This window comes from Dioscorea cayenensis, chromosome 16, assembly GCF_009730915.1.
Source record: "Dioscorea cayenensis subsp. rotundata cultivar TDr96_F1 chromosome 16, TDr96_F1_v2_PseudoChromosome.rev07_lg8_w22 25.fasta, whole genome shotgun sequence".
Taxonomy (NCBI): Eukaryota; Viridiplantae; Streptophyta; class Magnoliopsida; order Dioscoreales; family Dioscoreaceae; genus Dioscorea; species Dioscorea cayenensis.
The window spans coordinates 1874508-1896420 of NC_052486.1; the positions used below are offsets into that span (position 1 = coordinate 1874508).

Genomic DNA, 21913 nt, shown 5'->3' on the forward strand with positions numbered 1-21913 from the left:
TTGGATTGTATCTTTATTAAGCAATCACTTTAGGCCCTTGGAATTAAGGGGGCCATATCTAAGTTTAAACTAATATAGTTTTTAAAATTTTATCACTATAATTACAATAAAAACTATGTATGAGTCCATAATACTCCCTCCGTTCCTTTTTATCTGTCACAAATCCATGTTCCTTTTTATCTCTCATTTTTCTAACATTAAGAAGCATTTTTTTTTTCAAAATTACCATTAACACTCTATTCAATTCTCTTCTTGGAATTAAATATGAGAGAGAAATATGAAGATATAAATTAGGGGTAGTTTTGGAAAGGTAACTATTTTTTTATAAAATTTTGTGAAATAACTAAGTTTTTTGGTATGTGAGATTCGGTTAATCATGACAGATAAAAAGGAACGGAGGGAGTAACTTATAAATTAAATTTGCAGTATCATTGTTAACTTTAAATTTTTAAAAATTTTAAAATTGTATCCTTGTAATCATAATAATTATTTATTGTACAATTAATTTATATTTAAAATTTTTATTTAATACTCTCTTAGTTCCTTTTTATCTGTCGTGATTAACCGAATCTCACATACCAAGAAACTTAGTTATTTCACAAAATTTTATAAAAAATTAGTTACATTTCCAAAATTACCCATAATTTATATCTTCACATTTCTCTCTCATATTTAATTCCAGAAGAGAATTGAATAGAGTGTTAAGGATAATTTTGGAAAAAAATAATAAATGCTTCTTGATGTTAGAAAAATGACAGATAAAAAGGAAGGAAAGGAGTACTAATTTCAAATCTTTCATCAACTAGGGTTTTAAAATAAAAACTAACCAATTAAGTTCTTAATTTTTTTACTTTAATGTATAATTAATTCTCTTCTTTTCCCAACAAACAAATCTATTTCCAAAAATAAAAAAAATAAACATGCATAATTAATTTTCTATATTCTCCCAACCAACCAATCTATTCTAAATAAACAACAATTGTAGGTGTGAGTAACTAATGGTCATATTTTCTAACTTCTATTATAAATTAAGATTATAATTATTTTATACCGTTAGTGTTTTTTATCTTTGTTAATTGCTATTGAGTTCTTATTTTCGATACTCATAGCTGGCGAAGGATTTCTATTCATGCCTATAAGTTAAAATAAAACATTTGCAATTGCTATGAAGCTCAAGTTGTGTTCCCAAAGGAGTTTGATCAACTTTTATTTTGTCAAATTAGTTGAGCCTCACTGATAACGTTGTGTTTTGGAGATACAAAGATGATATCAAGTCAACTAAATAACTTTTAAATACTCGGTCCAATGTCATGCTGGATCTTATTCCTAGACAATAGAATTTAATGCTGGATAAACTTGGTTAATTTGTTAGCATAAAATACAAAGGTTTCGATTTACCTAATTGAATGACACATACTATAGGTTTATGTAAAAGAAGGCTTTTCCTTATTAACAAAATTTATTCTATAATCTTTTTATTTACTCTTTGTTGTTTGTTTTGGTGACAATCATTTTGTTTTTTTTTATTTTACATTGTGGTTTTTTTAATAATTTTTTTCCTCATTAACTAATTAAGCCAGTTTTATGATTGGGCTTTAGGCCTTTATAAGCCTTGAGCCACTGGAGAGAGAGAGAGGTGGGGTTTTGAAAACGTTTTCAAAAAAGTTAAAAACATAAAAATATATATTTTTTTTTAAACATAAGGATTGTTGCCAAATTTTTTTAAAACAAAAATAAGGTGCCAAACATATTTTACTAGTTTTATTTCCAAAATATGAAATTGAGAATTAGCAACAATGCCAAACGACCCCAATAAAATTTTCAAATTGATTAGTTGTACTATCTATTTTGACATTTATTTTCATTGTAAATATGGAAATAGCACACAAGCAACATCTTAATTTTCATGGAAGAAAAGCTTAGAACTTCTTCAGTTTTGACGTATAGTGTGAACAACTTCACTGAACAAAAAAGTTTTTTGGTACTCCAGTAACAGTAGAGTTATGAGAGTATATTCTCTGGTGCTTTGATTGTGATGCATGGACACTCGGATAGGGGAATACACTTCTTGGATGGCTCTACTGTTAGAGCTATTGTGGCAGTGTCTTCATCAATTGATCCATATTCTAACAACACCGAGTTATCGCATATCTGACTTGGGCATATAATTGAGAAAGGTTTATCAGTGTTGAGCAAATAGAGTTTGTTGTCTGGTGAGTACATTGGGAAGCTTGACTTTTGTGAGCATTGTGTACTTGGCAAGCAAACTTGGGTGAAGTTCATTACTAGTAGGATTTATCAGATAAAGGGCACAGTTGATTATTGGTCCATTTGGTTGAAGGGAATGTGAATATAGGGATGGGGATGGGGATGGGATGAGGAAGGGGATTTGGATATAAATAGGAAAGGGGGATTGGGGATGAAAATAAAAGTGTAATATCTTGTTGAAGGGAATGAGGATAGGAATATGAGAGAGTATAGGAAAAATTTTTAGTAAAATTACTTTTATACTCTCTAATATTTTAATTAAAATAATATATCTTAATTGAAAAATTATTAAATGGCTCCAATTTCTATAAAAAAAAAGTTTAAATGAGTTATTAATGTATTCATTTTCTAAATAAATTTTTAAATTTATACATTTTAATTGACAAATACAATTTAATTATTTTTATTTAAAATAAACAAATGTCCAAATTTAATTATTTTTAAATCACTAAAATATAAATAAATCTAATATTTTAAAAATAAATACAATGTATATGATGTTATTTCTTAATTTCCACCAATACAATGTAAATATAATGTATAAATACTATGTAAATCACTAAAATTTAAATAAATCTAATATTATAAGGGGTAAAAATGTCAATACCTCATCAAGGCATGCTCAATCCCCCAAAATGAAGGGGATGAGAATGAAGGGTTTGAGGGGCATCCACTCCCCCCTCAATCCCTTCCAATGTCTTTTGGTGCATGCTCAAACATGGGCATGCATATGCCACAAGGATTGATCCCCAAGAAATGGATCAATCCTTGCATCCAAACACACCTTATGGGGCCGTTTGGTTCGTGGTAATGACATATTACCACGTAACGAGATTACCATGGTAATATGATTGGGAATGTTATATGGGTGGGAATATTACGGTAATTTAATATAACCATGTTTGGGTGGGAACTCTTATTACTTTGGCTTTCATAGTAATCAATTTGTTAAAATATAAAAAGCTATAAGATTACCACGGTAATCCAAGATAGACACCAAATTTGGTGGTAATAGAATTACCACTTTCTTGGTAATATTTATAAGTTGGTAATGTGATATTACCATACAGATTACCACTGATACAATGCCAAACGTGGTAATATTTTTAGATTAGCACGTAACACATGGTAATCCTTTTACATTACCGCGAACTAAACGGCCCCTATATTCATTCTAATCTTTGGGGACTCTCCAGTTTTTAAAGGTGTCTTTAGATATTTGTAGACTTTTATTGATGATGCGTATTTTCTTAACAGCAAAGATCAAGTGTTTGTTAATTTCAAGCAATTCAAGGCTTTGATTGAAAAACAAACAAAAAAGATCAACAGTCTCCTAATAGATGATGGTTTGGAGTATTGCAAACGTGAATTTGATGAGTTTTGCAATAATAAAGAATTATGAAACACCACATTGTCACATATACAACACAGTAGAATTGAGTTGCAAAACACATAAATAAAACTCTTCTAGAGCAAGAGGTCGATGTGGGACTAATTCTAAATCTGTTCCAATGTATATATATATATATATATATATAAGAATGAGAAGAAAAGGAAGAACACAAAATATGGAGATACACCATGTGTAATACAAACTAGTCATGTCTTCAACAAGGTAGGTAGGGAGATCAGAGCTCATTGAAACATAGGGGGTGTTTGTTTGGTAGTATTTAAAACTCCTTGTAGTTGGAATTACAAAATTCCTTGAAGTAAGTTGTTTGGTTAGGTGGATTTAAAAAAGCAACTGGAGTTGCAAATCCTCTTTAGTTGGATTTTGGTGGATTTGGAACTACATCCAAATTGGATGTAGTTCCAAATCCAGTATTTGGATTTTCAATTAAAATTATTTTTTAAAAAACTAGAATTTAGTTAGAATATAAACAAATAAAATTATATAATTAATTAATTTGATAAATGATTTTTTTGGTGGTTATATATATTAATTTAATACACATTATATTAATTATTTTAATAAATAATTAATATATGATATTTTATTATGATAAATTAAGTATATATTAATGATAATAATTACTCATAATATTAACTACACTATAATTATATTTTATAAAATATTAAATAAAATATAATTATAGTGTAATTAATATTAAAAATATAGTATATAATTGATATATTATAATATATTAATTATTTTAATAAATAATTAATATATTATATTTTATTATAATAAATTAAGTATATATTAATTATATTAATTACTCATAATATTTGAAATTTGAATTCATATTTACATAAAATAAACTATATATTTTATAATTTATATTAATTATTACATCAAACCAGTTTTCCAAATTTCAAATTTACAAATCCCTCCAACCAAACAAAAAATTCTGTGATCCATCATTATAAATACATCAAACCAAACACTGGATTTGACTCTCCTGAATTTTCAAATACAAGGATTTGTAAATACAAATCCACTGCATTTTCAACTACATCCAACCAAACGCCCCAATAATGATCTCCACAAATTCCCAAAATCTTCAATGTTGATATGACTTAAAGCTCCTGGAATTAAGAGGCTTCAGCTTGTGGCATATGTCAATGAAAATTTCCTTAAGATTGGGGAAGAACAACAAGATGAGCTTTGTAGATTCCTCGTTGTCCTTCTCCATTCAATGCCCATTCTTCCCAGTTAGGCATATTCTACAACAATTTATGGGTATTAAGCCTAGGAAAGGCATGCAGTCAAAGTGTCTCCATTGCCGTTGAGAAGTGAGCCAAGCTGAGGAAGCAAAATGCAGGAGTTGCAGTACTCAACAAGATGCAACATATAGTCAGGTGAACAAGAGAACCGGAAGAGATCCACATTGGATACTTACAACCAAAGAAGACACATGGAACCTTAGGTTCTCAGGGGCTGATGGAGGGGATAACACATCAAAGACTTCCGCAAGCTTGTTCAGCTCTTGTTGTTGGCTATGTCCTTTAGACTTAGCCATTGAAAGCACAGGTACAATTTTGTTGCCATTCTCCAACTCGTCAATTTGAAGGTTAAGTGAGCTCTTTAAGTGTCAGTAGGTAACTAACTCTTCTGAGTTGCACCCCTCTCAGATCATAAATCCTGTTAGGTCATTGAGATATTCCAACCTATTCTTTCGGGAACGTAATTCAAAGGAATGTCTTTGAGATGGAGCCCCCTTCAATTTGCATTGCTTATAAGTAATACTTCTGGGAAGGATGTGCAAACATTCACCACCTCCTACAACCCTGTTGAATATCAAATAGACAGTTTTTTTATTATTATTAATATAGGCTGATATTTCAGTACACATGAATCAAAATATCAAAATTATCAGATATAGTATAAAGGCTCTGTAGACACATTATTTTGCAAAGAATACAGCAATGTAAGAGTAGCATATATATAGAGAGAGATTCTCATCATGCGCTGATGTATTTTTTTATATGCGTATCAATCATTGAAAGAAAGTTTTGCAAATTATTCAGAAAAAAATACGCAAAGAAGGAAATCAATTCAAGAACTGGCAGTGCTCTTGATGCATCTTTTTGTTGTTAATGGTCGAAAACAGAGGACAATGGTTAATTCTAGTAAGCTATGACAAGTATGAGAAGAGTTTCAGTTCAAGTCACAAACAAAATTAAAGAGAACAAGAAAGAGGAGAAAGAACTCAAAACATTCATTTCAATCCCTTTGTTCAAGTCACAACAAACAATTTTGCGGTTCATTCATCAAGTCATACACAAGTATGTAAACTCTTCTTTTGTCAGCCCACCTGTAAAAATCAGTAACAAACCTCAGTTGAATAAGAATTTGATGTGCTAGCAAGTTTTCATGTTCTCACATCTATGAACTCTTCGCATATGAATCTTTCACTGTTGAGCCGGAATCCAGGCTTCAAGATTGGTTCATTAGTTCATTGATTCTGAAGGAGTTTGAAGGATGTGAATATATAAAGTTCGAGAATAAATCCCTTACATTAAATTGAATTGTAGCCAAAGGATTGTGGCATCTCTTGCCCATCATATCCACATAGACCCTGTTCAATATCAATTAGGAATTTATCATTAGCGCAGATATTTCAGTAAACACAAATAAAAAATCAGAATTATTAGATACTGTATAAAGGTTTTATCATATTTACATTCATCGGCCAAAACACACTTTCCCCCTTAGAGGTTCAAGCAGAATTTAGTGACAAAAGTCTTAGCATGCTCCACAGTATTGGAAATCCCACTCCCAATTATCTGCATATATAGATGTATATAACTCAGAAGAAACTCTCACATATTGTTCAGAAACTAAATAAAGAAGGAAACCAATTATTAAACAAGTGTCATGCTAATCTATCCATATGCCCATAACTCATGATGTAAATTAATTAAGCTGTAAAATCATATAAGGAGATCATCTAGTTTCAAGCTCAGCTCACATTGAAAACTAAAGAAAGCATGAAGGAAAGAAACTCACAGAAGCATGTCATGCCTCGGTCTATAACTCTTGCCCATCATATGTTGAAACCAAGTAATTTGAGCAATCAAATTATTATACATCAAAACATCCTCTGCTTATTAGAGTTTGGTTGTGAAAATTGGCAGCTTCGCTTTGGCTCACAGGCCTAGGATGAGTTCAAACTCAATAAAGTTTCAATGGTCTTACATCTCAATCCTCAATATATGTGTTGCCTTCTTTGTTAATGAGCTAACAAATAATTCAAACAGACTAAATAATTGAAAGATTACAGATGCAGTGAGTCGCATACATCAAGTCATACATGTCCACAATTCTTTTCTTTGGTCTCTAATTGTAATTCAAGATTTCATCCTCCTATGTTTCTGTGCCACCTAAAGACATACATACCTTTGAAAATCAGAATTATCAGAGATATAATATATATATCTAGTATGAAGGCAATGTAGTCACATTACTTCAGGAAAAAAACCACGCACATGGACAGAGAAAAGAAGACAGAGATAGCTCTGACATTACTGTAGAAAAGAGAACAGCACTCCCACACTAAGTTTCATCAAAGACTTGATTCGTATACAAAGAAAGATAGCTCCTCATGTAGCATGATCCACCCTATTTTCTGACATTATTAATTCCTAGGGGAAAAAAGCTCCTACACATTAATTGTTCAGAAAAATAAGCAAAGAAGAAAATCAACTCATTTCCAGAAATAGGGAGAATTTCAGCATAACTCACAGAAAACTTAAAAAACCAAAGCCATGCCTCGCTCCAATGGACATGAACTACTCCATAATAACCATCACCTCAAGCTGAAAGTCGAGTCATAATAAAGTCACATATTTGCCATTAAAGACATGTTTATCAACCATTCCTCCTGTGAAAATCAATACAGAAAACACACACTTATCACAGTTCTAAAGATAGAACAAGTTTATTTTCTTGAGCTTAATTTATAATAATAAAATTAAAGATGCAATATGCAGATATCATGAGTAATTAACGCTTACCGTTCATATCTTCAAGAAAACATTGGTTTCAGAGGAATATTGTTCTTTTATGTGCTTTAAGTACATGCTTCTGTCCTCTGTATCGGCTACAAGGCAGGCTACTTACTGGAGGAACAAGTTACAACCAGTGTGAATGCCCTTTCAAGCATCCCCCCTCTACTTGAGACTGCACTCCAAATGCAAAAAGAAGCGATTGTCATGAGGCTTTTCACTCTATTGGAGAATATGTTTACCCACCATTCCACCTGTAAAAATTAATACAGTGAAAACAAATGCATCATAATTCTAAAGACAGAAATTGCTGGTGACAAGTTTTGTTCCAAATCATGAAGTAGGTAGATAGATATATAAATAATTCACAACAGATTGTATACATGGAAGATTAAAGATGCAATAAGTCATATTACCAGTCATACAGGCACTTTCAATATATATCTAGAAGAAGAAGAATGAGAAGGCAAAAAAAAAAAAACAAGAAGAATCGAGATATATCATGAGTAATGCAAACCCAGTCATGTCTTCCACAAGGTTGCTTTCATGAGAAAATGGTTCCTTTGTGCATTTCAAGCAAATGTTTCTGTCCCTTTGAAACAGCGCATTTGTTCAAGGAATGACCAACACGAGTTCCTTTTGAAACATCCCTTCAGTGTTTGTGAAAAGCACTTGAAATTAAAATGAGAGTAACTGTCTTGCGGCTTCTCATGGTGTTGGAAGAAAGTGATGAGCCACACAGAGAGACTAATGTTCTTCTCTCAATGATCAATATATCAGCTCAACTTCTGAAGAGACTCGAGCTTCTAGATGCACTCCAGCATTGGGCAATCCACAACATCCAGAAAATCTCAAGGTAGGGAGATCAAATATCATTGAAACATTTTGAACACCACCAATTTCCAAAATCTTCAATGTTCATATTGCTTAAGCCTCCTGGAAGAGGCAGCTTGTGGCAAATAAGAATGACAATTTTCTTGAGATTGGGGAAGAGCCACAATAGCTTTCTAGACTTCTCATTGTCTTCTCCATTTAATGATCATTCTTCCTAGTTAGGCATGTTTCACAATAATAGGCATTTAAGGACCATATATTCTTCCCAGTTAGCCAAGCTGGAGGCGCCAAAAGCAGGAACTTGCAATTAGCAAGATGCAAAATATTCAGGTGAAGAAGAGAAGGGATACACATCAAAAACTTCTGCACGCTTGTTCATCCCTGGTTGTTGACTATATCCTTTATAGTTGGGCATAGAAAATACTGATGCAACTTTGTTGGCTTTCTCCAGCTTGTCGATTTTGAAGCTATGGAAGCTTTTTTAAGTGTTAGTAACTCTTCCAAGTCGCATCCCTCTCCTCCCTGTGTATCTTTGTTAATAACATCTTAATGCAGTTAGATTATTGAGATGTACCAACTTACCTATTCCTTTAATAATGCAGTTCAAAGGAGTGTCTTCCAGAAGGAGCCTTGCATAGTTTAGTTATGGTCATAGGACGGATGTGCAAACATTCACAACATCCCACCACCCTGTTGAATATCAAATGGACTCTTTTATTATTAGAATTCGACATGTTAGAAAACATGAATCAAACATCAAAAATCAAAATTACCAAATTTAGCTTACAGGTAATGTAGTCACATTACTTGCAAAAACCCAAAAATCCCTCCCAAATCTTTGTCGGAGTAGCATACATCAAGAGAAAGATCTCCCATCATGCTCCACTATACTTTCTGATTCGTATATTAATGATTGAAAGAACCTTTGGGCATAAAATTGGGCCCTCTAAGTCGAATTCAAATAAAAGATTTCATCCTCTTAATCTCCACTGTCATAAACCATTAATTGGGCATAAAACTTATTATATTTCTAATAAACAGATAGGCACTAATTATCACAGCATATGAAGATATATATCACGAGTAATTAATGCATACCAGCCAGTCATGTCTTCAAGAAAAGATTGCCTTCATAAAAATATGGATCTTTGATGCGCTTCAAATTAATACATGCTTTTGTCCTCTGTGTAGGCTACAACGAGGGAACTTGCTCAAGGAACAACTAGTGTGAGCGCCCCCTTTCAAACATCCCTCCACTCTAAAGTGCTTGAGCACTGCATTCCGAATGCAAGAGCAAGTAAATGTCATGAGGCTGTTCATGTTGTTGGAGAAAAGAGATGAGCCAGTCAAAGAAACTGTTGTTCTCTTGATTATCATGAGCCTTTTGACACTGTTGAATATGTTTACCCACCACTCCTGTGAAAATTAGTACAGTAAACTCACACATGTATCACAATTCTAAAGAAAGAATTACCTAGTGATGAGTTTAATTTATTCCTAATCATCAAATAGATAGTTAACTAAATAAATTAAACCATATTGGAAAAAAATAAGAAACATGCAAGATTAGAGATGCAGCAAACCTTACCAATCATGACGCCTACATCACATTAAACTTCAAGCTTTCATCCTAGTCCTCATCTGCATAGGCCAAAATAAGTGGTAAGCATCATAATTCCCGTAAACAATGAAGGCACTTGCAAGTTACAAAATATACAGGAGAGGTTTCATGAGTCATATACATACCAATCGTGTCTTCATCAAGGTTGGTTTGGTAGGAATATGGTTCCTTGGTGTACTTTAAATACATGCTTTCATTCTCTGCATAGGCTTCCAAGCGTGGAACTTGCTGGAGGAAACACCAATAGGTATGTCCTTTCAAACAACCCTTCAATGCTTGGGCACTGCATGTCAAATGCAAATGGAATCGATTGGCGTGATGCTTTTCACATTGCTGGAGAAAAGAGATCAGCCAGTTAGGGAGATTATCAACATGTTCACTTATCTTCAAGCTCTGCAAAGACTCAAGCTTTTCAACACAGTCCAACATTGGGCAATCTCTAACTTTCAATTCTCTCAAGGCAGGTAGATCAGAGATCCTTGAAAGACTGTGAGCTCCTACAAGATACAATTTTGGCACATGATTCAAGCCTCTTGGAAAAGCTTTCAGCTTTGGGCAGCCATCAATGCTAATAAGTTGGAGACAGGGGAAGTGTATTAGCTTGCTAGAGTCAATCTTCTTGTCTTCCTCTCCGCTGACCAGTGACCATTGCTCCCAATTAGTCATGTTCCAGAGAATTAAGTATTCAAGCTTAGGGAAGGCACTGGCTGCAAGTTTTCCATTGCCGAGAAATTCACAGCCGATTGATATAACTGAAGTTGCCCCCTGGATCTTTAGATACTTGAGTTGGGGCAGTTGTCCAAGTTGGGGAAGCTGAGGAAAGTTATAGCAATTAATAAGCTGCAATGAAGTCAGTTCTAAGAGAGCTGTACTGATGGAATTGGATGACATCCACTGTGGATATTTCTCGCCAAAATAGTTAAGAATTTGTAGACGATCAAGGCATTTTGGTGGGCATAGCTCATCAAAGACTTGTACAATCCTGTCCATCTTTTGTTGATTACATCCACCAACATTGGGTGTGCAACAAAGCACAACAGTTTTGAGGTGAGACTTGTTTAAAAGTACAGCAGTACTTTTACTTGCTTTCTCTAACTTGTCTATTTGAAGGTGACGAAGATTTTTAAGCATTTGTAGATCTTCCATACTACATCCCTCTCCATTGTCACCATCAGCGTCTTCAACAATAAATCCTGCCAAATGATTAAGATGTTCTAACTTACCCATTCCCTTTGGCACATAATTCACAGGAGTGTTGTTAAGATAGAGTCTTCTTAAATTGCATAAACTAGTTATGCTTCTCGGAAGGATATCCAAAGCCTCGCAATCAGCAAGTGACAAGAACTGCAAGTTGATGAGACTTCCAACAGAATCCGGTAGTTTGCATATTCTTGTATCATCCAGATCAAGAAGCCTTAAGTGTACTAAATCCCCAATATTGTTGGGGATATTCTTAATTCCAACTCCATTGAGAACCAATACTCGCAATTGCTTAAAGCTTCCAATTATTTGCGTGTCCAAACTTGGAGGGGTCCATAACCGTAGATTTCTAAGGCAATCAAGACGTGGAATACTCACACTCTCCCTGTTACTTGAAATTGTCAAACGGCGTAATTTTATCATAGAACCATTGCTTTGTGATGCTTGAGGATCTCCTGAAAGATTTTCACCACCTATTAAAAATATAGCAAGGGCTCGCAACAAATCATGCATTGTACATTTATACATATTAGCATAATTAGGATCAGGTTGTAAAAAACTCCTTCTAATCAGTTCCATGTAATAGCCTTTTGCAACATCCTCCATTGATGCATCTCCATTTGCTTCTATGAAACCTTCTGCAATCCACTCACAGACAAGATCTTCATAAAACAATGAACGGTCAGGAGGGTTGAAAGAGCAATAAAGGAAACAATGTTTTAGTGCTGAAGGTAAGGCATCATAGCTTAAGTATAGCGCTCCTCGGAGCTCTTCTGGAAGTCCTGTAATAGTCCAAGCATCACTGTTAAGTATATTCTCCCACTCTCTTTTATTTTGCTCAGTTGTTATAAGCACACCCGCAATGGCTTTGATTGCGACCGGAAGGCCATCGCATTTCTCAACAATCTGCATTCCTATATCCTTCATTCTCTGAATCTCGCCCTCATCATTATTTGTGAAAACTTTCTTGCATAGTAATTCCCAACCAAAATTCAAAGGTAGTTTGTTGACATTGTGGATATGAATTGCCTTCATTTTTATAGCAGTGTTCCTGTCTCTTGTCGTAACCACAACCCCGCACTTTGTCGTTCTTTCAACTGCCTTTTTGATTAAATTAATCCATACATCTGCATCCCAAACATCATCCAAAACCAGAAACAAGCTCTTCCCATGTAAAACATCACAAAGTATTTTTTGTAACTCTGTTGTTGTTGTTGCCTCTCCACAAGTACCTCCAACATTTTTTATGAGTTCCTTCAGCAAGTCAGTCTTTGATGTGTAAAATTTTGAAACACAAATCCATGAATGCAACACAAAATCATCATTGATCTTGGAATCATTATATATCAATTGAGCTAGAGTAGTCTTGCCGATACCCCCCATGCCAACAATGGCAAAAAGGCGGCATTTCTGTTGATGCTGAGAGACTAATAATTCAACAAGACTGTTAGTAGCATCTATAATATCCCAACCCACAATGTCAGATTCTGGTAAGAAAGAACTCTGCCAATAGGAAGCTTCATTCATGACATATGAATCATCACTTGATTTAGAAGAAATTATGAAATGAAACTTATCTTTATCGTCAGATATCTCACTTAATCTATCATTCAGACTTTTAATTTTATCAGCAATCTCATAGCGAAATGGCACACTGCGCACACAAGAGAACAGAGGAAAGTTACAGCAGCGTACCCGTGTGGAAGCAGCAGCACTTGACTCAGCCAGCTGAGTATGATGATGATCATCTTGCAAGAGGCCCATACCCTGAATCATGCAAAGATCAATGATGTCCTCGGCGTCATACATAAAATCTTTTCAACTCATCGACCCATAATTTGATAGCCTCGTCTTGTTGTATACTTCTCCTCTCAGCATCTTTGAGCACGCATGCGATCCTCTTCATCCTTCGCTGAAGCTTTTGGAGTTCATCCTTGACGCCTAACACCATGATGGCCTTCTCTTCAATGATATTAGTGAGCCTCTCCACCAGCTTTCCTGCAAATGCATCCACAATCATCGCCATGATCTTCTTCTTCTTCTTCTTGCCAAAAGAGCAGGTCTCCAATGATCAGTTGCAACTATGGCAATGAACGAGTTACCCAGCCTTTAATCATGTAATGAAATCAATTAAATAAAAATATTATCACTTGCAATAAAAAATTAAGTGTAAGACATCCAATGCTTAAAATAAGAGTTCTGCCAACGGGAATTATAATTAAAAAAAAAAATGTCAACAACTGAACATGATGACAGCTCTTGTATAACTTTGAAATTAGTTAACAAATCATTCAACGTGGATCTCATTAAACATTAATTTACCATATTAAATTGCAGTGGGGCATGCTAGTCAGATTATTTAAAGAGGATAGGACTGCAAAAAACAATGACTTGTATATATACATATATATAAATAAATATAGGTAGGTGGTCCTAGATGCAAACTCAATTGTTCACGGGATAAAATTAAAATTCAATTCAATGAGGGTTTTTGGTCCTACTGTGCTCACTCCATGGTAAAAAAAACTTAAAAAACTTAAGTCGTGGGACTCTCATTACTTAAAGTTAGAAATGTAAGAAATGTGTTTACAGCTCAATCTCTATGTAAAAGCTTCACAACACCGTTGACTGTTTATGTACTTATTGTATTTGGTTAAAAAAAAAAAAAATTCAATCAATATATGCCAGCCAAAAGCTAGGTAATTGGATGGAAATTTATTTCTTTAATATTTTAAAGTAAGAGATGCATCACAGATGTGTGCTTCTGTGAGGTGTTTGATGAAGCAAAGTTATTAAAATGGTTTTTCAATTTTGTCTGAAAATAAATGCAGCAAGCAACTCTCAACTAACATTAATTAATAAATGCACAGCAGGCTAAATTTAGTTATCCAAGTCAATATTTTCAAAATTGATTACTTTTACTGTCTATATTTTAACATGGTTTCTTTTATTGATAAATATAGGCACAACACGTCTCATCTGTGGAATAAGAATTGGAAATTTTCATGCTTCATCTCAGAATCATCTTCTTGAACATTTGTTCATTTGTTCTAAAGGAATTGTAGTTATACTCATCAGATTGCGCTACTGCAGCTGAGGGATCCATATACTTGTCCTCTAATACTCTGTTCAATACCGAATAAAAATTTTACTTTTATCAGTAGCTGATACATATCAATCTCAAAAATTAAGCTGTGGCATACAAGTACAAAGAGATCTAGTTTCAGCTCAACTTACCTCAAAAATTAAGGAAATAAGGAAGAAGCAGTCCATGTCTCAAGTTGAATATCATGCCTGTCTTTCCCCTAAATATCTATGAATTCTCAAACCATCCTAAATATGTCTACATACCATCTTACTACAAAAACCAATGCAGGAAAAGCATACATCAATTGATTCAGAAAAATAAACAAAAGTAGAAATCAATTCAACTCAAGAAATAAGGAGAGTTTCAGCTAGACTCACGCAGAAACCAATTGCGGTTGAGTCAAAATAAAACCACTATTTGCCTTAAAAGAAATGTTTATCAGCCATTCCTCCAGTGAAAACCAATACTACTCCTTAAAAAAAGTAGTATTGTATGTAGAGAGAAATTGTAACACACTTTTGTTCAGAAAAAAAAAAAAAAAAGAAGTAGAAAAGGTAATCAATTATTAAAGAACTGGCATGCTACTCTATCAATCTCCAAACTCAAGGTGCAAATTAATTAAGCTATAACAAGTACAAGGAGATCATCCAATTTCAAGCTCAACTCACACTATAAATTAAAGAAAGCATCAAGTTCGAGAGAAACCAAAGCATACCACGCCTTCGTACTCTTTCACATCATCTCAAGTTGAAACAGACTAATTTGAACTCTCAAATTATCATATACTTCAGTATGTGTTTACCTACATATTTTCCATCCCGTGAAAAGCAATTCAGGAAACGCACACATATCATACAATTCTCGACATATAGAACTATAACAAGTGATGAGCACAATTCCTAATCATAAAATAGATTAAATAAATAATTCAAAACATATTGAGTACATGAAACAACAAAGATACAAATCATAAATAACAAGTCAGACATGTCCATATCCCATTCTTCGATGGTCTGGTGGCCTACTTCAAATTCAAGCTTTCGTCCTCTTCACATGTGGCTATGCCACCAAAAGGCATACATATCATAATAATGAGAAAAAAAACAGAATAAGTGAATTTAGAGGTTTGATGAGTCATATACATACCAGTTGATATCTTCAACAAGGTTGGTTTCATAGGAAAATGGTCGTTTGATGAATTGCAAACACATGCTTTGTTTGTTTGTTGCATAGGCTACAAAGCGGAGTACTTGTTGGAGGAACAATCAGTATGGACATACTTGCAAGCAATCATCTAGTGCTTGAGCACTACACTCTAAATGCAAGCGGAATTGATCATCATGAGGAGTTGGAGAAAAGAGATGATAATATGTTAGCCAAGTTGGGGAAGCCAAATGCAGGACTTGCATGAAGGCCATATTATGACAATATGTTTAATTTAACTACATTATCTTCTCTTTTATAATTAGCTACATTCTCAGATGGGCTGTGGCACCTTTCATTACCTATCTACCTTTCTCATACATGACCATTCAAATATATGTCTAAGTTTTTCCTATATAAATAAATTCAAGACCAAAAAATAATAAAGATAAAGTTATTCGTAGCCAAATATCATATCTTATAATTGTTAATGGACAAAAAATATTAAGTAAAACAAATTAATATGACCAAATAAAAATAACAGACATAAAATTAATGGAAAAATTATTTATATGTAGTATATACAACACAAATACTATATTTGCATGTATATCTCTAAAGGTCACTATGGTCAAGTTAAAAGAACAAAAAAACATAATAGCTTAGTCTCCTTAGGATCCTGAACCTTAAAATCTCCAACCACCTCTATCCTAGGTAATATTATTATTTTAATATATTTAAAAAAAACATTTTATAAGAGTATACATGCCTAAAATGATATTCAGACAAATAAATTTATACGCAAAATACAAGCATATATCCAAATTTCTCAGATTTTTTATTCGATCTCTTTCTATAATTAAATTATGATAAAACATAACAACAAATAAAAGGAAGATATATTCGATCTCAATCAACAAGAAACTGTGAGAATAATAACAATAGACTTATGAAGAAAATGTATATATTCATTTAGTATTGTCTAAGAGTTTGACAACAATAAAAAAAAATTAAAAAAAATAGAACTGAGAGCATTACGTCAACTAGCATCGTAAAATAACTAAAAGCATTACTGAGTATAAAAAATAATACCAAATTAATTTGTATACATGCATGTGTGAATTTATATATATACATATATATATATATATAAACTTGCTTGAGAATCAATCATGTCAAGTTAATTGACTAATAGATGTCTGTACATGCATGTTCCAAGAATTTATACCTTAATGAATAATCAGAGTTAGGCAAACATTTTGAGTCAATCATGCACCCAAACAAATGCATTAAGTGTTACTTTAATATTTAAATAGAAAAACTTACCTCCACAACTAGTAATGGAAGGAATATACATAATGGAATTTGGAATGTATCATAAATTCTTGATGCAAAATCCTTTTCTGCTTGTAATATACACATTCACTATATGCGAATAAATACTCTTCTGGATGACATAGGACATGCACAGTAATTAAAAGATTATATAAGATCCATCTTTCTAAAAAAACTAAGCATATTTCAATCAAATGATTAAATTTATATTCAACAAAGAGCTTACAGAAGACTTAAAAAATAGAACAACAGCTTAACAATTAATTGAAACTAAGAAAGCCATTACAAAATCTGAAAAGATAACAGATAAGTTAAAGCCCTGGTTGCTAAGAGGAATATAGACAACACTAAAGTACAATACTAAGTAGAACAGTGAGTATGGTCAATCAAACATGAATAAGGATCTCTCAATTAACCAATAGGCACAATTTTCCATTTTAAGTGATGAGATTTCAAAATTCAATGTACAGTTTTAAGTAAAACTTTGATCCATGAGTGTTAAATGTACAGTAAACATGATTCAAAGAAGCAGCAGTACAAGAACATAATAAACACATAGTTGAAGGCACCAATTAACATAACCGATATACCTTCTAAAGAGATAAAATTATTCTTCAAATATAACATGAAGAACATAATTAAAATCCTAACATTGTTCCAAGAAGATGACGATCCTAATCTCATAAATAATTTGCCATGAAATCCATCTTTGATATATTATATTTCCCACATAACCAAAACTATCCCTTTTTTCTTAAATTTGCAAGATGAGTAAAATCAAAAAATAAGATTGTTAGATCAAGAGAGCAAACTAATAAGCAAATCAAAGAACCATCAAAAACCACATAAAAAAAAAAAATAAATGCAGAAAACAAAAAATAGAGAACCAGGCTCATTTCCGGCATCAAAGTATCAAATGTAAGGAACCCTAATCACCCCCCAACTTCACCAATCTCCACACTTTGCCCATTCATTCATCTCTAAACAAACAATCCATGGCTGCAGCGGTTACCCAACAGACCCACATGTTTGTGAAGAAATATATATATATATATATATATATAGAGAGAGAGAGAGAGAGCAATGATGGTGATGAAGATGGAGATGAGAAGGGATAGGGGCATCCGAGCTGCCGCGCCATAGTTGATGTGCAAAGGATCAGAAATGACAAGAGGAGGAGAAGGAAGAGGTGGTGATTAAGAAACCATACTCCAATAATGAAGATCATCATCGCCAGACTGCTTTCATTGATGAATCATGGAGCATTCAGAAGAATCACCAGCTCAATCAACGAAGAAGAAGAACAACAAGAGCAAGAACCCTTAAAAAAATAAATAAAATAAAAATAATCCCAGAAATTGAGCCTCATAATGAAAACTAAAGAGAATTGAGGAAGAGTGCTGGTATTTACAGAGCATGCCATGAGGATGGCCTCTTCTTGGAGTATTTGTTACTATTAGACTACATGTAAGAAATTTAGAAGAATCACAAGAATTGCACTTAACTCATTTACTCATCCAATTAGATACAAATCTTTTATTTTTAAATAATTTTTAATTGTCTTAAATTCTTATGATATATTAAAATTATTTTTTATTTAAAAAAATTTAAAAAAGGAAGTTTATAGTTTTTTTTTAATAACACCGCTCAATTGGTTAAAATGTTATGTTAATTTTTGAGTGACAAGGTTCAATTCCTACCCACTACATTCATTCTACCATTCACCGAGTCCGGCGGGCTAGAAACCAAACCCAACAAGTTCTAAGATAAGCTAGGTCGGGCCGGATTCATTCTCTTATAGGTGAAACGGACCCTACAGATCTTCCAATTCAACCATTGGAGTGACTCTAAGCCAGGGTTAGCCTGACACATCAAACCCAGCTAAAGGGCAAACCAGGTCCAGTTTACCAACTATTTTGATGAACCCAACTCAGCAGATTGGGCCTGCCAACCCTAGTTAATTAGCATGTACCCCCTCTAATTACAATATCTTGGAATGAAAAAATATTGAAAGATTCATCCATTGCTCTAATGTTTGCAAATAAATATTGATATACCAAAACAGTACCTTAACCGCCATGAAAAGTCTTGCGAACCGAAGTCTTTTGTTGCCAGTATATGCATATCAAGTATGAATGATTCATCCATTGTTGTTGACAAATAAAGACTGCACACATTGTGTTTTATTATATTGACAACAAAGGAAACACATAGCTTTGCAATAATTAGTTCACTGGATTCATTTATTTAAGTTTCCCAAACTAACTAGAATTCGCACAAAACAAACTAGAGAAAATAAAATTGTGCCACTGTTTCAACCATACTTGTTAATTTAAGCATCAAGTATGGAAAAACAATGCTGAATTAATTTGTATAAATGCATTGTGCAAATATAAAAAGTACTAAATTGCTCGAAATTGTTCTAGGAATATATACTTTTAAGCATGCCCTAGGTTAAAAAAGCATTTGAGTTAATCATGAAGTAGCAAGTATTCAAAAGAAAATACACACTAAAGCCAAAGAATGTGTTTTATAATGTTTAGAGTAATTGGGTGTATTGGGGTTAAGAGGCATTTGAGTGTTATTTCTGTTTGTAAAATCATCATCAACACCCCCAACACTCAAATGCCTCTCTCAACCCAAAACCCCAAACAAACCCAAATACTTCAAACACTTTGAAAGACACTCATTTGGCTTTGATGTGTTGGTGGTGCTCTTAACATAGACAGAGGCCATCTATTTATAAACTTGCAACCAATGTAGCAACCAATAGATATTAAATGTATGTATCTCAAATTACATGTGTAGGCAAGCTAAAAGTGTAAATAAATTCGAGGCACACCTAACAAGATTCATCTTTCTAGAAACAACAACCATATTTCAATCGAACTGGTTAACTCAAAATTCTAAATCATGAACTCTGTATTCAACAAAGAGCAAAAAGAAGCTTACACAATAAAACAGCTTAAAAATCAACTAAAACTAAAAGGGCATTAGAAAATGTTGAAATCCTGATTGCTATGAGTAATATAGACATCATAAAGTAACATAACAAGTATAATAACAAGCATGGTCAATCAAACATGAATAAGAATCTCTCAAATCAACCAATTGGCACTATTCTCTCCATTAAGATCCATTAAAAATAACAATTAGTATATATATATATATACATAATGATGAGATTTTAAAATGCAATTATATCCCTGTAAATGCCAATGCTAAAATGCAATATACAATTCTAAGAAAAATTTGATTATCAAGTGTACAGTGTACAGTGAACAGGATTCAATGGAGAAGCAGTTCAAGACATAACATAGAAATAGTAAAAGGCACTTATTGACATGATCAACACATCCTCTAAACTCTAAAGAGATGAAATTATTCTTCAAATATAACATGAAGAACAAAAATTGGAATCCTAACAACACCATTACATAAACATAATGATCCTAATTTCATAATGGTTTGCCACAAAATCCCTCTTTGATATATTCTACTTTCCACATAACAAAGACTGTATATATTTTTTTATAACTTGCAAGATGAGCAAAAAAAAAAGAAGGATTTGATCAAGAGAGAAAACTAAAACACAAATCAAAGGATCATCAAAAACCAAATGGAAAAACAAAATAAATGCAGAAAAAATAAAGAACCAGGCTCAGATCCGGTATCAAAACATCAGATTTAAGGAACCCTAATCACTCCCAACCTTCACCAAATCTCCAATCTCTGCACATTCATTCATCCCCAAACAAACAATCCATGGCTGCAGCGGTTGCCCAACCCACCCATATGTTTGTTTGTATGTGTGTATATATATATATATATATATATGTATAGATAAAGAAGGAAAGAGAGGAATGATAGTGATGATGATGGAGAAGGTGGTGGTGAAGGCGATGAGAAGGGATAGGGGCATCCGAGCTGCCGCGCCATAGTTGATGAACAAAGGATGAGAAATGGCGAGAGGGAGGAGAATGAAGAGGTGGTGATTAAGGAACCCTACTCCAATTAAGTTCCAATGATGAAGATCATCATCACCTGAATGCCTTCATGGATCAAGGATCAAGGATCATGGAGCATTTGAGAAGAATCATCGGCTCAATTAGAGAAGAGGAAGAGCAAGAACCCTAAAAGAAATCCCTAAAATTGAGCCTCATACTTAAACTAATGAGGTTAGAAAAAATTCTCACTTTTGGTGCCAGGCAGTCAGTATTTATAGAAATACATATTGTTTTGATTTTATTTTTTTTTAATATCACTATATTAGGAGCATTGATTAAAAAATTAAAAAATTAAAAAAATAGTAGAGGCAGCCCTTTACTGTTACGCACTCTCGCTGTAGGAGAAGACTCTGTATTCCTAGAGGTAGCCTTTTATTACTAAAAAGAAAAACACGCTTACGAAAAATCTACTAGCTGTAGAAGAAAACTAGGAAAACAAAAAAAGAACAACAAAAAAATAAAAACAGAAAAAAGAAAGACCGGTATAGAGAAATTCCCGTCGGATGGAGTGGAGACAAAGAACAACTAACTTTCCTTTCTGATTCAGGTCTTCCCCACGGAATACTCACAATGATCACCTGGGGATCAATTAACTTTAAACTACACCAAACTCAGCTTTTCTTCGGGACATTTTATTTTTGCACTTCCGTTTTAATATATTTATAGTATATTTATTTTTTAAAAAAAATAAATTGTAGGTTTAGTAGAGTCAATGGCATTGGAAAAAATAATAAAATAACAAAAATTAACCATGAACTTTCTAAGTTTTGTAGTAATATTTTGAGAAAAAAATATAATAATACATATCAATGATAAGAAAAACAAAAAAATATACAGAGAATATAAATTAAACTATTGTTAAAAAAATTATTTTTCCTTGTGCTTGATGTATTTATAGTGTTGGAAAGTTTCTAACCTTGATGACACTGTGTTTTATTCGGATTTTTATAACTTATGCTGAGAATT

General features: G+C 33.0%; 1 protein-coding gene across 24 annotated transcripts in view; it reads right to left on the minus strand.

Moving 5' to 3' along the window:
• Positions 1 to 21099, minus strand: part of LOC120278945 (putative disease resistance protein RGA3) — a 46690-nt gene extending 25591 nt beyond the window's left edge. For 4 of the 24 annotated variants that reach the window (XM_039285709.1, XM_039285708.1, XM_039285702.1 and 1 more), the window contains exons 1-8: positions 10300 to 21099; positions 10142 to 10194; positions 9652 to 9969; positions 9327 to 9542; positions 7729 to 9243; positions 7201 to 7595; positions 6722 to 7095; positions 6396 to 6498 (exon numbers count right to left, since the gene is read on the minus strand). In XM_039285709.1, the coding sequence (XP_039141643.1) occupies positions 10184 to 10194; positions 10300 to 13183 (2895 nt within the window). In that variant the 5' untranslated portion in view covers positions 13184 to 21099 and the 3' untranslated portion in view covers positions 6396 to 6498; positions 6722 to 7095; positions 7201 to 7595; ... (2 more) ...; positions 9652 to 9969; positions 10142 to 10183. Of the gene's footprint in view, positions 1 to 4665; positions 6291 to 6395; positions 6499 to 6721; positions 7096 to 7200; positions 7596 to 7728; positions 9244 to 9326; positions 9543 to 9651; positions 9970 to 10141; positions 10195 to 10299 lie in introns of those variants that run through there. The other 20 variants (XM_039285707.1, XM_039285706.1, XM_039285692.1 and 17 more) reach the window with 20 other exon arrangements.
• Positions 21100 to 21913: the final 814 nt, after the last annotated feature.